Consider the following 18,143-nt stretch of genomic DNA (forward strand, 5'->3'; position numbering starts at 1 on the left):
TGCAAAATAAAAATTGAAACTTTACATAGTAAAAAAAAATGGATATAAGAAAAGTGATTGAATTAAAAAGCAAATTGTAAATAATTTGTAAAGAATTAAAAAAAAATATATATATATATTTACGTATAAAAAAATGATATTAACAAATTAATGTTAAAAGCGAATAATAAAAACTAGATAATAATATAATATCTGGCGCGCAAAAATATTTGATACATTAAACTGTATATGTATAAAAAGTGTTAAATAATAATAATATGTAACATAAATAATGTGTTGTAAATATTATATAAGACTGTGTTTATTATAGAACTAAATAAAATAAAAACATAAAAAAATATCACATCCAAAGTAAAATAAATACCCGAGAGAGGGTTAAATCAGAATCCAGAAATAATTTTCTGCGTTTGATGTCTAAAAGACCGTAATCAAAATAGGTTTTTGACATTACCTAATATTTCAGCAAAATGGCGAGGGTTCATAACTCATTTTATTGTTCACGATAGATGATTTTAATGCTATACTTATAGAATTAGTATAGTCAGAAACCGCATACGCGCATCAAACTGAATCTGACTTGACTACTCACAAATGAGTAGTTTAACGTTTTAGGCATTAGGCACTCTGTGGACGTCGCTTGGTACGCAACTGCCGATTTAAATTAAAGTATGCCGTGTTGAATCGTTTGCAAGTTTAAAATTAGTGCTGGGATTAAATGGGGAAAACGGTAGAATCACATTTCATGTGTAAGAAGTGAATTCGTAAGAAAAAATATTTAAAAATTCGATTATTTTACCATCTGTCAGTTTGTTAAATAAAAATACCTGGAAAGTTTGTTAGTATCGCCAGGGTAGTCAATTTTTTTAATACGACTTTCTATTAATAAGCCTTAGTGTAATATTATACGGTAATCATTTACTTAATTACTCTATAATTATTTAGTGTAACTGTTTTTTTTTTATAGTCCAGTCAGAAAAATATTTTTCAATGTAAAATATAATACAACATAACACAAAATAATTATTATTTTTGTATATTGTTCACGGTCTGGCAACATAACGGCGCTACTTCACGCATGCGCGCAGGTGGGATGCCGGGTAGAGAGGGGAATTTAGGACACGGTACGATATATACAAACTTGGTTCTACGCACCATCTGGCATATTATTATTATATGGCTATACATTTGTTGAATCAATACCTTTATTGACTCGTGTTGTGGTCTTGTGGTAGTGTCGCAAACCTAAGTATCAGAGGTACGCAGTTCGAAGCCCCCAAAATTTTCTTCGATAGCTATTATCACGTATTGGAATTACGGAACACGTATTTTTATTTGTCTTATTTTACAACTTCATTTGTACATTGGCGCGCGCATCGCCAGATGGCAATTTTTTCCAACCAACCAATAATATAAATGTTAGATACATTGTTTTTTTGTATGGGTGAAACCGATAGGAAGATCCACGGTGTTTAAAACAATTATTCGGGTATGTAGAGAAAGTACAAAACCACTTGCCGACTTTTCTATCTCTCCCGCTTTCGAGACGTACCCGTCTCTTCGTCAGGACACTAAATAAACTAATATGCAAATCCCAGTAATCAAATACACCTTCACCATAGTTGTTGAACAAAAATATAAAACCAACGTCCTTTTACGACACATGCTTTTAGTAGCTAACACTAACGTGCATTGATTATAATTTATGACAACGTTCGATATTGTAGAAGAGATACTTAAAAAACGGTAGAAGAATGGTAGATAAAAGAAAAGAGCATGAGTCACTAAGTATAGGATGACCTTTTTAATGGTAGATTACATGGGTATAATGTGACCATTACAGTGGTTAATCGTATAATGGGCTTTATTGAAAGGTTATTTGATCATTGATTCATCATTATCATCATCATTCCATTCTCGTACCAAATAGTGCATAGGACACTGCATTGATACATTAGTCGCAGCGTATGTTGATCATTTTTTGTTACATAAAAGTAGTATGATCAGTCTTACGCTTCAGGTGCCAGTCCAGGTATTATGAAATCTGATGTAAAAACACCGTTAACGATAAATATTTCATATCAGCCATGCCAGGAATCGAACCCGAGACCTCTTGCTTTTATTAATTATTGATTACAGGGACATTATTTTCCAAAGCCTTCACAAAATTCAATGCCCCGCTGCACTCCGTACCACGCTTCCCCTAACATTAAATCTTCATCCATAATACCCATCAAAACTATTTATTTATTTATTTTACAGAAACATACAGTCAACAATGAATAAATTAATTTAAAATATATGGTTTGAAGACAGACCAGAGAAGTTTATAAATAAAAATCAAACATATTAAATTATGGTACATTTTTTAATGTGAGTGTGCGTATGTATATTATGTTATACATATATATACAAGTAAAAGGGTGTGTTTGTGTGAATTTCTATGAGAGTAAGTGTAGAGGTGTGTTTGTGTGTAATTGTTTAAAAGTAAGTGTTCAGGTATGTGTAAGCATGAGCATTAATAAAAAGCAGGCGGGAGCGTATCGCAGCCAGATCAAATGAGTCTTAATTTTCAAATAAATAAATTAAAGGGCATTTTAAATATATCAATGGATGAAAAAAATCATTACAGTTTGAGCAAGAACGATAGAGAAAATAGTGTTGTGCATAATTAGTACTACAGTCTGTCGGGTGGAATTAATATTTATTTCTTGTCACGCGAAAGGGGACATAAAAATTAATTATTGAGAAAAATTTTCAAAAACTATATTCTTTACCCTGAAAACAGAAAACCGGTATGCTAAATTAAAGTTTTAGTTTTTTTAAATGCATTTTAAACAGTGAACGCATTTAACTGTAATGCTATCGATGAAATATGTAATTTCCAAAATCGTTTAATTTTAACTTTTATAAAAAAAACTTTTTCAATAAAAAAAAATTTCAACTTTCCCTTTCATGCATTCTAGAAATAAAATGAAAATAAATGCTTTTATTTTAAGATTTCTTTTGACCAACTTTACCATGAAAGGAAAGCAATAATTCGATTGTAAAATAAGATACATCGGAGTGTCTAAAACTCCTTTATTCCATTGGAAAGTAGAAAGTAATCAAAATTAATTAAAATCAAACAATCCTTACTTAGAGAATGGTCCCAACTCGATTAATATTCCAGATAAAATTATTCAATAAAGTCGGGATTAAACGCACTTCGGGAAACAATGTGTATTTTCATAGAGAATTTATTATTATTGTCTCGTTTCAATCCCATATATTACTAAGCTGGTTATTCTTTTTTTTCAATCAGTTTATTATGGTTAGAGTAAAAACACTCATTTTTCTAATATTTTTGTATGCCGCAGAAACTTGGACTTTGAGAGAAAGCAAACGAAGAAAGATAGATGCGTTCGAAGTTCGGTGCGAGCTCAATACTGCAACATTATTTTGTTGATTACGTATTTTTTTGTATATAATTATGATAGGATTAAGTATTATTCTGCTTTTCCATTGCCATCACTTATTTTTTATATCTCTTTATGAAAACTCGCATGCATGTACCATATTATCAAAAATAAACGAGAATTTCTAATTTGAAATGCTTCTAAATTGAAGATCCTTCTAAATTGAACCACATCCTTGAAATATAGAAGGTTCAAAAACCAATTTTTTAATACTTATATTTTTAAGAAAATAACAACTATCTATTTTTGTATCCATCACTTTTTCTAGAAGGGATTGTGGATTACAACACTCTCGAATCTCGTGGTTAATTTTTTCTTGGGAAACATTTTATAGGCTGATTATATATTTTTAGAATAATAATGTTTGTAAAAGCAAATTATTCTACCAAATCCCAAAAGGAACACTCCCACACTACCAGAAGTCAAGCTAGAGGATAGGTCATGAGGTCTACCACAAACTCTGAATTTGGCCGAAGAAATTTTAGGTTTCTGGGCCCTAAAATATTTCATATGTTACCTAAACATTGCAAAACCATGACTCAAATTCAATTAAATAAATTTGTAAATATTGGTTACTGGGTTTAGGTAGAGAAAAATCGGAAATTTTTCTCAAAAACATTCTTAAATAATAAACAGTATAAAATAATATTGTATAACTGTTAAATAAATAAACTTGTAGGTAGTAATGTTATTGTTTATTTTGCATGAAAATGTCTGCCTTAAAACAGGTTGTACCTAGTTAGGCAGACTAGACATGATCCAGAGAAATCTATTACCTTAGTGTGTATGTAGTAGATAAAGAAATTGTTATTTTTGTTGATAAACCATGATTATTATTGTTATTAGTATTATTATCTTTTTTATTTTTTTATTTATATCCCTACAGAGATGAGGTAGAATTTTTTCAAATTCAATGTTCAGGATTATGGATATTCGAGCGTTTACAGGGCTTATGACCTGTCATTGGCTGGGTTAAGTGGCCACTCTATGTAGGTACTACAACATTCCCCATTACGCTTATTTTTAGCGAATATCCACACCAGGTAACATTTTTTGGTTTTTGTATATATGCTACGAATCAAGAACCCATCCACAAGCGAGTTGGAAGCGCCATCTATGCATTGATATTGAAGTTAAGTATTTAATTAGCAGATTACTTTATTTTATGTAGTTAAGACTCATCAGCCGAGTTAAATTAAGTACTAGTAAACGCCTGCAGATGACTCTGCAATTTATTTTTACTTATATTTTTACCAGATTTTTTATAACATTTTTTGGTTCGTGTACCTGCACACAAATCTGGATTTTCTCCCAAGACGGGAGTAGTAGAGTAAAAAAGTATTATTATCATTTATATTATTATTATTTTAATTATTATTATATAATCCAAATATACTGAAAGAGATCTCAAAATACATACTGAAAATATTGTTGCCAAAAATTAATTTTTATCAATGCATAAACTGTTTATAAGTAAAGAAAATTTAATATACTCCGGCGTCTGGTGGTTAACATACCCCTATTGCTTTTCTGTTAACTGGTCGTAATTGATAAAGTTTAACCCCAGAAACCATAAAGCCGGTCTCTCATAAGCTTTGCAAGGAAAGTGTCCATTAACTTGACCCCATTTTGCGTTCAATAACTCCAAACATGCAAACGTAAAAGGACTCTACACTCTGGCCAATATGTTCGCCAGTACGCTGGCAAATGTGTATTGGCAAACATGTAGAGGGGGGTATTTTTGGCAGGCAGAGCTGGCACGCGCCCTGCACTTGCGCAATCCGCTTTTTGCTAGTTTTTTAACACAGATATAGGGACGAATGAGGATGAACGCGTCCACACGCTGACCCAGCTTTTAGAATGCTACGAATACCGGAAAGGGCATGCGTGATTTTTTGGGCGCTTTTGACATCCGCACATAGATGTGAGCGGTTTAGCGATTTTGTTGCCAACATGCGCGCCAGCGTACTGGCTGACGTTCCGGCCAGCGTGTAGAGCCCCCTAATATTTGATATAAATACTGGCGGCAGGAAACGGAAACGAAATCACACTCTTTTTGATTCAATCAACCTTGAGCGATAATATTAGCGGCTAATATGATTAATAATTACTTTTTGCGGTTTTACAGGTGACGAAAACAGTAAACACCTATTTCAAAACCACAAACAAAATACGAGTTATTTATTTATGTATTTTTTTTATTACTTTTCTTTTTTTAGCTTTGGGTAAGCGTCACTTTACAGTAGCTGGTTCCTAGATAGTTCACATGATGGGCCGTGAAATAATGATAAGAGAAAAATAAATAATTATAGAATGCTAATAACTAATTAAATAACTCATATGAGAGGAGATTACTTTTTTAGGTTGTTGGGGGTTGGAGCTCCTATTTTAATTAGAGATTGGCGGAAGAAACAAGATTGATGTTCTAAAGTGTATTTATTACATGGCGAATAAATATATGGAACTTTGTTGTGAAGCACGAGAGTAACGGTGAAGTTGAGTTGAACTGACTGCACTTGGACTACATGTTGGAATTAACTACCTTGATATGACTTAGTTAGGCTGACTGACGTTACCACACCCTGTGGTCTGTGGGACGTTGTTTTTATGAGAATGGATGTCTTATGTGCAATACTATTGCCCTAGCAGAATATAATGTATTGTTTCAATATAAAATGCAGCCTTGCTTCTTCGGTCGTTGCTCTATATTGCAGGTAAAATCGTTTAGCGCGTGTGTTGTCATCGATTACTGAATTTTGACCTCCATCGATTAAATTTCCAGCACTAAGCAAAAGTTATTAAACCATATTCATTATGATTAAATCATACAATATTATTTTTTAATTGAATTAAGAATTAGTTTTTTTAGAACGTATTTCATTATTAAAATATGTACTCGATGCGCCACTAAGTTACCGGGTTTCACAAATAGATGGCACTAGTGGGCTGTGTACTGAACATACATGTCAGAAGTTGTGTTTGTTTTATAAGTTAAACAGCTGTCAACAATAATCAGTCGTAATCCTAACATAATATGTTAAAATTTATATTTCTGCTTCGCGATATATTATATCGCGAAGCAGAAATATAAATTTTAACAACGAAGATGTCGAATTTTGAGCCAAATAAACTGTATTTGTGGGAAGTTTTTCTACTTTAATTTTCAAAAAAGAACCGTTTAAGCACATCGTTTGATTGAAAAAGCTTACAGCAAACATGCACCATCAAAATCTACCTGTGAAGATTGGTTAAACACTTCAGAAGTAGCTATTTAACACTGTGCGCTCCGGAAGACCGAAGACACTTGAGGACGCTGATCTTCAAGCGTTATTGGATGAAGATAAAACGCTAACACAAGATCAACTTGCAGAGATGTTAAATACGACTTGACAAGGTTTTTTCGAACGTTCGCATTCCATGGAAAAAGATCAAAAGAAAGGAAAGTGGGTGCCGCATGAATTGACTGAGAGACGCATGGAAAATCAAAGAGCCTACTCTAAATTGTTTCTTTTGCGGCATAAAAAAAGAGTTTCCTGCGTATAATTATTATTGGCGATGAAAGGTGGATACATTTCGAGAATCCTAAACGCAAAAAATCATGATTTTCACCTGGCAAACCATGAACATCGATGGCGCGGCCAACTAGCTTCGGAAAGAAGTGTTTTGTGGTTTTTCAATGCTTTATTTTTGGTGGGACCAGAAAGGAATCGTGTACAATGAGCTGCTGAAAACAGGTGAAACTGTCAATGAACATTGCTATCGACAACTATTCAATTTGAATCATGCATTGCTTGAAAAATGGTCAGAAGAGGACACGAGACACGAACGAATTATATTGCAGCACGATAATGCTCTGTGCAATCGCACTTCCATCTTCCAGGGCTGATATTCCAAACGCAAATATAGCGCGGTAAAGCGTGTTTTTACGAACTAAATACGCGTTATAGCGCGCTGTAAATTCGTTCAGGCCAGAACACCATCAAAACACTGAAATGGGATCTGCCACCGCATCCGCCGTATTTGCCAGATCTGGTCCCTACTGATTATTACGTGTTCCGGTGGCCCATGACTTATCTGAGATACACTTGGCCAATTTTGAAATAGTGCAAAATTGGTTGAATGAATGGTTTCGGTTCAAAGACGCATTTCATCATCACGGTATTCTTGTGTTGCCAAAGAAATGGCACAAATTTATAGCTATTGAGGGGAGAGACTTTGAATAAACAAATGTTTGTATTTCTCTTAAAATTTGCTATTTTTTATTGATAAAAAAACACCCGAAACGAATTTGCGCACCTATAATTTGCCCCTACTAGAATATTTTTTTTTATTTTGAATCATCAAATTATTACATTATTGAGTAATACATATATTTGAAACTTGCTAAACTATTGTTTTGTTCATTATATTTATTTGACTTTTTGTACAAAATGTTAATTGTACATTGGCGGGATAATTGCCAAATGAAAATTTCTTCCAACTTACCAATAAAATGAGAATTTTATTATAATTCAAGTTACAAAACATATTCAATAGAAAATAAAAATAAAAAAGCTTAAGACATATAAAAATAGAAATAAATGTAATTATATAGGTATAAACTATTTTAAATCACTACCATTACTCAATGGGAAAAGGGAAAAAAAAGGAAACGAGGAGAGATTAATGAAAAAAAAAGAGATGTTTCTTCAGACGTGATCTAAACAGAGATACTGTAGTAACATCTTTGATGGTGGATGGGAGATGATTCCACAGTCGAGCCTTTTGGACACTTTATGAGTTAGAGAAGAAAGAGGAATTGTGGATGAGTATTAAGAAAGTGCTTTGAGAATTAGAACGAAGAGGTAAACTATGAACTGATAACCGTTGAAATCTTTCACGGGGGTATATAGGAGCGTTAGGACTATGAAGTACATTGAACAGTGGTGAAAGGGAGTAATAGTCTCTCCGCAATTTTGAGTCATTTAATTGCCTATGATAATCAGAAATGTGGTCATATTTCCTAAGACCAAAAATATACTTTATGCGTGTATTCTGTAGACGTTCAAGTTTATAGAGTTGCTAAAGCTTAAACCAGTCATGGAAACATCAGCGTGATCTAGAATTGGTAGTTGTTATGCTTGTAACAGGGTGCATTTAGTATTAATACGTAATAATTTTTGCAACCTTCTAAGTGAGTGTAGATTAAAAAATGTTTTGAGGCTTAATTCATTAGTATGAGCTCGCCAGCATAAATGTTCATCCATTAGTACTCCTAGATTTTTATAGATTTCCTCTGTCGGATATTGGTACCATTGACATTAAGAAGATTATGTGAAGATACATTAAGATAAGTTAAGTTGTTAAATTGCTCATCTTAATTTTTATTTCAAATGATGTGTTAATTTTTTGTATATTAAACGGTGTTTTAGGGCCAGACCGCGAAACTTCAAAGGAACATTCCTCATAGTAAACTTTTTTGAAAAATCCAAATATATTTTTTTCAAAAACTCTTTTTACGGTGAAAAAAATAATTATTAGAATTTGAAAATGAAGTAAATTATTAATGTCTCGGACTAGCATCCCTCCCACAAACTCCTACCCCTCCCCTACCTAGCCGTTTGCCTAGTACGCGTCCGGTGTATATCGCTTCGTTGGTTGAATACGTTTCTAATCTTAATGATTTCAAAAAAATTTTGATAATGTTTTCATTATTTTCTAAAAAATTGTAAAAGAAAAAAAGAACCTGCTGTCAAGCTGGTTTAACGAGTTAATTTATTTTATTTTATGAATTTGTTTCTAAATAAAAAATGAGGTTTTCCGAAATATTCAATAGGACATTTTTTAAAGTACAACTTTAATTAAATTAAATTTTAATAAAAATACTCCTCTGCATTTCGCGGTATGGTCCTGAAAAACTGTGTCCATGAATATGTCAGTCAAATAAGATATAAATATATTTGTGTATATTACTTGAATACAGTCCCAACTTAACACGAACAGTATTGAGTCGAAAGCACTGGTCCAGTTTTCTGGTTCTATTTCACAAACAGAACTGTATTCTTTATCCGCCTGGACACATAGGTAAACAACGAGTTTGTAAATCTTAAGAACGTTGTTTGAATGACACAGAGTCGCGATTATTTTTTAACCTTGATTTTTTTGAGTCCGAATTTACATAATTCGTCAAAACTTGTGTTTGCCATAGTTTATTTACCTTCGAAATTTGACCAACTTATGACAAACATTCCGAATTCTAACATTTTATGTTAAAAACTAAATATTAACGAATAATTCTGCCGCGCTTATTTTGCTAAGTCATTGGGTATTACGGAAGGAATTTCACGGCCATCAAAACAAACATCAATCTCAATACGATTGAATACTAATTGGAAATTGATTTATTTATCAATATCATCATCAAACCGTTATTCGCACCCGATGGTTATCAATTCGATAACAGAATGTCTCAATTGTTCATAGCATCTCTATGCAGATGATTTACAACTACATCTTCATTGCAGACTTGAAAGCACCAGCGAATTTCAACATTGACAAAAGAGTATGGTTTACTTATAAAACCATCTAAAACACAAATTATGTTTGCGGGTAGCCAAAGATTGCTTAGTAAGTTAGACGTATCTTCACTTAATCCTCCTTATGCCAATAATACTAATATTTAATACAGGAAATCCGTAAAAAATCTTGGAGTACTAATGGATGAACATCTATGCTGGCGGGCTCATACCAATGAATTAAGCCGCAAAATATTTTTTAGTCTACACTCACTTAGAAGGTTGCCAAAATTCTATCCAATTAATACTAAATGCACTCTGGTACAAGATTTACTATTACCCATTCTAGATTACGCTTATGTTTCCATAACTGATTTTAGCTGTGACCAACTCAAAAAACTTGAACGACTTTAGAATACATGCATAAGGTATATTTTTGATCTTAGGAAATATGACTACATTTCTGATGATCGTAGGCACTGAAATGGCTCAAAACTAGACATTAGAGAGACTATCACTCTCAATGCGTGAAAAAGTTTAACGCTTATCGGTTCATGGTTCACCTCTTCGTTCTAATTCTCAAAGCACCCTCTTAATACCCATCCACAATTCCTCTTTCTTCTCTAACTCATATAATGTCCATGCGGCTCGACTGTGGAATCGTCTCTCATCCACCATCAAAGATGTTACTACAGTATCTCTCTTTAAATCACGTCTGAGGAAACATCTCATTTCTCTTCCATAATCTCTCTCCTCTTTTCCCATTGAGTAATATTATTAATTTGATGTAATTTATATAGAAATACATTTATTTCTATTTTTATATATCTTTGCTTTTGTATATTTATTTTCTATTAAATACGTTTTGTAACTTGAATTATTAAAAAAAACTTTGATTTTATTTGTTGGTTGGAAGAAATTGCCATTTAGCAATAAGCCTGCCAATTTACAACTGACATTATGCACAAAAAGTTAAATAAATAAAATATGACACTGTTTTGCTAGTGGTAAGGTGATTGTATGGCGAATCTAAAGCAGAGTTCACACGAAGACAACACAATAAACATGAAAATTCTGTCCTGTCCCAGCTCCGTTAACATGCTTGACCGCTCAGTACACTACTATAATTGAAACGCAGTTCAAACGCGAAACGCTTCGAAAATGGATACACTACGACCGCGCGGTGGTAGAGATAAGCCATTGTCCTTCGGCGATAGCCTGCCTATCAATTTTTAGGACGTCCTGTGTTGTATTGTTTCGTCCTCCAAATTTCTGTTCGCACTAAGATGAGACAAGCCAGTATTGTCCTCTCCTCGTGTGTACTACGCATTTCGCTTCATGCAAAATAGCGTTTACACGTAGACAATACAATATAGTTCTGTCCCAGGATTAAACCTATTATCCACGTGCTAACAGAAATTTTTAGGACAGGACATTGTTCGGAGACATTGTCACAGAGATCAAGCTATCTCCACGAGACAATGATTACCCTTTACCACCGCGCGCAGGTCACGCAGGTCACAGTGACGTCAGAAGCTTATATAGTACTGACTCCTATTTTTCAGAGAAAGAATAAGAATAATAAAAAACAAAGAATTAAACTAATTGTTATTATAAACTGGATAAAAATATGTTTTTACCAAAAAATAGATTACCTACATCGCATTTGGGGGTATATTTTGATGTGTTGTATTTTAACCATATCTATTAAGTATTTAAGTATACTATATTTGCAAAGTCATTAAGATATAATATATAAAGAAGACATTTCATACAAATCCGAGCTAAAAAGTCGTCACCAAAGGAAAAGGAATGACCGGCGGAGGAAACAAGTGTCGTCACGTCATATCACGTCGACTTTGGTAAGCAAAACACGTAGTACAGTAAAAAGCACGGACTGTTTACATCGGTCTACTGTAAGTTTTATTCAGTATGTCGCTCCTTTCCCCATACGTGTCACCTTTGTTTGTCGTTTCACTAAACGCCCGACTAACTGAGCAGGACAGAGACAGGAGATAACTTACGAGTTGGTAACATATTAATAAGACGTTTTTTGACATTAAAATAGCTATTTTAAACAATGATTAATTAAGATAATAACATTATTTACCGGCGAAAGGTTATACCATCGCTTTTTCTATCTTTTCCGGATCAATTTGTGCAGTATCTTAACGTACATGTAGGCATTTTAGTAATTGCGAGGAGACAAAAGTTCAAAAGTAGCCGGGAACCGCTCGCAATAGACTAAAGATCGTTTTATCAAACATATGCCAATTGGCCATATTTCAAACACTCTTCCCTCAATACGCTAAATTCATTATTTAAAATGTAAATTCAGTCAAAGAAAACATTGACTATTTGAAAAGTCGTGAAAACGGAATATTTTGTAATAATGAATACATGGTAATATTATTGTATTGACTTACCGAGTTAGAGTTGAAGTACAAAGAATCATACGTCTCCGCCTTGGAGCACACATTCCTTAGCCTCATCGGTTTCTTCAATGGGGTGATATGGTGCTGCGAGGGATGGCGCGGGGCTGGAGTGGAGGAAGGAGCGGCCGGGGGCGGCGTGGACACGTGGTTCCCGCCCACGTGGTTGGCCTTACCCCCCGCCATCTCCGGGACCCCCGGCCTCTCCTTGTTCCCCTTCGCGTTGTTGCCGCACGTCAGGTTATTCTTGGTGAAGTTGCCTATCTGCTCGAACACGCTGCTCAGGTGTTGAGACATCATGCTTCCACGACGATAACAACCGGAGCTTCTGAAATCGACAGTCAAGTCAGTCAAACCGACGGGTAAACCGTTAACCGATCAAACTTATAGGTAGAAAGTCGCGTTGTGATTCGTGGTGGTCACGTCGCGGACTCCGGTTCAGTGATTCAAGGTTCAACCCACCGATCTATCACAAATTTATTCCCGTTTTGGCACAGTTATAAACATATTACACCGAAGATGAAGAACATTTTAGAGAACTTATTATAGAAGTCTAGGCATCTACAGGGCTTATGACATATCATTGGCTGGTTTAAGTGGCCACAATTCACCATTCTGCCCATATTTGAACATCTGTATTCCTTCAATTCCTTCATCTGTTTATGTTTGTGAAGTGCGTCGAATCCAGTCATTGTCTTCAAAAATTTGGACAAACTCAAAATATTGTAGATAAATCCACCTGATCCATGAAGAAATAAAGAAATTAAAGAAAAAAAAATCATATTCAGGCATTGCCTAGTTTGTAGATGAAATAAATCAATTAGATGAATTAAGGTTTCAGCTCTTTAACTTTACAAACATTGATAGATGAAAGAATTGATGAGATGTGTGTGTTCAAATATGGGCAGAATGGTAAATGTTACACAGTGTTTAAAGTGGCCACTCAAACCAGCCAATGACAGGTCATAAACCTTGTAGATACCCTAGACTTTTATATTACCTTATCTAAAATTTTCTTCATCTCCGTTGTAATATGTCAATATTAACAGCTCCCCAGGGAGTTCAATCCAGTCCTTGTCTACAAAAATTTGGACAAACTCAAAATATTGTAGACAGTTAAAAACAACCCAAAAATTTTTTTTAACGTAAATTACGAGGTTTTTTTTAATCCTACGAAGCGGTTAAATTATGGTAACAGTTGTTCTATGGCAAATGTTTAAAAGATAAATTTCAATGACTTTCCAGCACGTGTACAAGTATCTGTTGCGTCAGCTAAATATAAATGTTAAGGCTGTAGTCTGGTAAAACACACACAAAATGAGATAATCATACGATTTTTCCATTTAAAACGAATTTTAATTTTTAATCACGCAGTAATAAAAAAATTCAAACACAAATTAGATAAAAACAATCATTTTTAAATGTATTTCTGTTGACAAACATACTTAAAAGTTTTGTCACTAAAATATAATTACTTTTGGACCGGCAGATTACGCCATTTCAAATTTGCACTAAACTTAGGTATGTGGAATCTCAGTAAAGACTAAATATTGAAGTAAAACTTTTGATAACAATTTGAAGATAATATTGAACATGAAAGTAGACAAAGTAAAATTTTAATTTTTTGTTTTTCTCATCATCAAACCCTTATCATAGTGCATAGAGAACTGCTTTTTCAAATCAAATCGTCGTTGCGCCTGCAAAATCATTGAAAAATGACGTCATTTTCCTTTCATCATCATCATCATTCCCTTTCCGCACCTAATGGTGCATAGGGCACTGCATTCGTATACCAATCGCAACGTATCATTTTTCGTTACATGAAGGTAAGATGATCAGTCTTACGCTTCAGGTACCAGTACAAGGGCTATGAAATATTCTGGTGTGAAAACACCCTTTTAAATAAATTGTTCATATCAACCATGTCGGTAATCGAACCCGAGTCCTCTCTCATGGTAGGCAGGCGCGCTAATCTTTACACCACGAGGCCGACATAAATCCTTTTGGTATTAAAAAAAAAATACGCAAAAAAATTCACGATCAAGAGGTAGGTACATTGTTTAAATTATCTTTTTATAAAAAAAATATACACTTAACGGATATTTCAAACGCAATGATAAAATGCAGCGTATCTTGGTGGTCTGTTTCAAAGGTAAGGTGATCAGTCTTACGCTTCTGGTGATAGTTCACGGACAGCGAAACAGTCCAGTGAAAAACTACCAAAACAAATATTTCATGGCAACATTCCAAGTAATCGAACACTGAACTTCAAGCATCAACCACCGCGCTATAAAGCCGAAGCTTTTCAGGATTTAACTCGAGAGCAGCCATCAATCAATTCTGGTTTTATTTTATACACAAACCTGTATTCAATTTTAAGTATTTATATCCACAGGAATTAATTCTGGTATGATAAAAAATAACGCCTAAAGAATGATGATAGTTGCACTAAACTTCATTGTTTTGTAAGATAATAATATTATACCCACACGCATTGATTATTATGGAAATACAAGCGGAAAGAGCTATTTTAATTTATTATTAAAATTTTACACAGCTATCATAATGCAAACGTTTCTGTTGGATCTCCGGAAGATTTCATTTTTCACACCTTAAACATTCACAGAAAATAAATTCACAAAACAAAACGCAAAATAAAACAACTCATAAAACTAATAACTTATTTCACTGGTGTAAAACAAACACTTTGTAAGAAACTAATTATAACAATCTCCAATCAGCTGATAAATCCTTCGGCAGTACATCGTTCTCAATTATTGATCTATTGAATTTGCGATCTCGCCGAAATTAACTGCGCGGAACTATAATGAACAATTGATCGATGCCAAATAACGAGAAATTCTATTGTCTCTTTCTTATATACAACATAAAGGTAGAATGAATTGAGGTGATGACGTACTATTTTCGTATGCGGAAACAAGGTTTTTATAATCTATTCTCGATGTTATCAATATGTTTAATACCGTTGAATTCTACTTAGCCTGTTGTCAATCAAATTTCAATTATGATTTTTGGATAATCTGACAAACAATTTTAACTGCATCTTAAATAAGTAATTAAATTTCTATTTATGTTATTGTACTTTTATTTTGCCATCCGAAAAAATTCATTTATGTTAATGAGTCCGTTTTTGCCGTAAAACTGAAACCAAAACCAAATTTCGACTTTATTCTAGTTTCGGGCGAAACCGAATCAATATTTAAATAAGTTAAATGCAATTTTAAAATTAGTGTTTAATCGAATAAAAGAAATTAGCGCTTTTTGTTTCGTTGTTATGTTATACGAGTACATTCAACTTATATGTCAAAATTCTGTAATGCGCGCTGCAGGAATTAATTTTAACTTATTAACATAAAGGAATGACATGTATGTTAACATGAAAGATCTTAGAACAACTAAATTACTGTAGTCAACAAACCACAAAATCAGTCTAATTTTTATTTTTTGCATGTGTTAGACAATGGCAATACAATTACTTATTATTCGAATGGACGACATCTAATCTCTCTAATTGTGCTATTTTTTTAAATCATAATCGAATTTTATATTTGGCATACTTCAGTAAAAAATCAAAACTTAAATTTTGATATTTTTTTAGTTTTTATTTGTTTATTGTATTTTATTTATTAATATTGAGTCATTTTCTAAAAAACATATCATAATTATTATTTCAATTATGCTTTTATGAATACATTATTTTTCTGTTGATTTCTATGATACTCTTATTTTGTTTTTTTTAATACTACTGTATTTTACTATTACTTTGTTGATTTTAATGATACCATTATTTTGTATATTTATTATGTGTGATTTTTAATTTGTATAATTTATATTTTAAAAATTATTTCTGATTATCTATTTTGCATTGTATTCTTTGGAATTTTATTATTTATAACTTATACCTTTTTTTCTAGATTGTTTTTCTATTGCATCACATGTCATTATAATGTTATTTATTTAATTTTACTGTGTATTTTTATTGTTATTTATTATGGCTTGACACGGGCATAGCTTAAAAAGCCTAAATAAGTTCATTAATATTTAAACAAGTGTAATTTTGAATGAATAAATAAATAAATAATATATTTTTCTGCATTTTGCAATAGGTACCTTCATATAAGTTAAAAATACAATAAATATTTTAACATAAACACAAAAAAATCCCACAAAAGCATGGCTTGTGTGTGGGTTTACATTTTATTCTAAATTTCAATAAAAGCTACTGGAAGAATACGATAGATACTCGTATCAAAAAATAAGTGCTTATATTAAAACGCATTTTTTTCATCAATTAAAAATAAGAAAATTATAATTAAAGTATATGCTATTCATTAAAAACAAGGTATTTTAATCAGTTTTTTTTTCATCCATAATTTCCCCAAAAATTTAAATCAAAACAAATTCAAATAATTAATTCCCATCATATTTTCCTCATAAATTTTCAAATGTCTGCTTGTAAAAATATATAAAAATTCGGTGGTGGGGAGAATCAAAAACACCTGACCGACGCGTGCGGATGCAATTAATGTAATCTGATACATCCCGACTGCAGGTTGTTTCGGCCAATTTTCGGGTGAAAACGAAACCGCGGCCGGTGGGAGTTTTATTGGCCGAAACTGGCCGAACCGATACCGAAACTTAAATCGGTCACTAATAAGCGTACGTGCAACTTTTCACGCCTGTTAAGGAAGATCTCGAAATTCCCCCAACAAGGATTACATCATGTTGACTTTGTGGTCAATTACTTATATTCAATGTTTATATACAGGTATATTATGGGCAATGACTATGTGGTCAATTAATTGTATGCTCAGTTTCTTATATTTCGTACCTCTTAATAAATGAAAAAATTCTTTTATTAAAAGGTGAGGTATTTCCTTTTCTTTTTTTTATTTTAAATTTTATATCCGCATATTTTTTAAATTGTTCATTATTTTATTTTATTATTTATATCTAAGCATTTTCTTTATCTGAAACTGCTTTGTTGTAGTATTTACGTAAAATTTTTCTTTCCTTTTTTTTCTTTTATCATATATATATCTATTTTTTTTGTATGAAACTTCCGTGTTATAGTATTTATGTAACTTTTTTTCTTTTTCACATTATATTGAAGTGTTTTTTATTCAATTAAATTTGTATTTTTGTAAAGTAAAAGGCACTGCGTGCCGTGTGTAAATAAATTTATTTATTTATTTATTTATTATTATTATCATTATATTACATACACAAAATTATAATTTATGTAAAGTTGCTTTGACTGTCTAACTAGGGTTATTTACCCCGTTCTAAGACAGTCAACATATAAAACAGTAATTAATATATAGAAATAGTTATAAAAATACAGGACAAAGTGAAAAACAAAGTAAAAAATGGAGTAAAAACATGGTTAAAAATGTAGCAAAAACATAGTAAAATGTAATAAAAACATGGTAAAATTGTAGTAAAAACATAGTAAAAATGTAGTAAAAACATAATAAAAATGTAGTAAAAACATAGTAAAAATGTAGTTTAAAAACGTGGCAAAACAAATATGATAAAAACAAAGAAAAGTAAAGTAAAGTAATAAATATAAATATTCTAGAAATTTTAATTTTTTTTAGGAAATACGCAAGTATTTACATATTAAATCCTTAATTGCATTGTGTATCTAATTTGATACATATCATAAAAATGAACATAAAATTACCTAAAAAAACAATATAAATAATTTTCTGATGTTACAAATTAGATACATAGCCAAG

General features: G+C 32.2%; 1 protein-coding gene across 2 annotated transcripts in view; it reads right to left on the reverse strand.

The window, feature by feature from the left end:
- Window positions 1–18,143, reverse strand: part of Nos (Nitric oxide synthase) — a 436,979-nt gene that overhangs the window by 389,817 nt on the left and 29,019 nt on the right. For both annotated transcript variants that reach the window (XM_088241938.1, XM_088241932.1), the window contains exon 2: window positions 12,376–12,709. In XM_088241938.1, coding sequence (XP_088098064.1) covers window positions 12,376–12,681 — 306 coding nt within the window. In that variant the 5' untranslated portion in view covers window positions 12,682–12,709. The remainder of the gene's footprint in view (window positions 1–12,375; window positions 12,710–18,143) is intronic.

This window comes from Micrasema longulum, unplaced genomic scaffold, assembly GCF_059751315.1.
Source record: "Micrasema longulum isolate JH-2025_06_02 unplaced genomic scaffold, ASM5975131v1 h1tg000133l, whole genome shotgun sequence".
NCBI lineage: Eukaryota > Metazoa > Arthropoda > Insecta > Trichoptera > Brachycentridae > Micrasema > Micrasema longulum.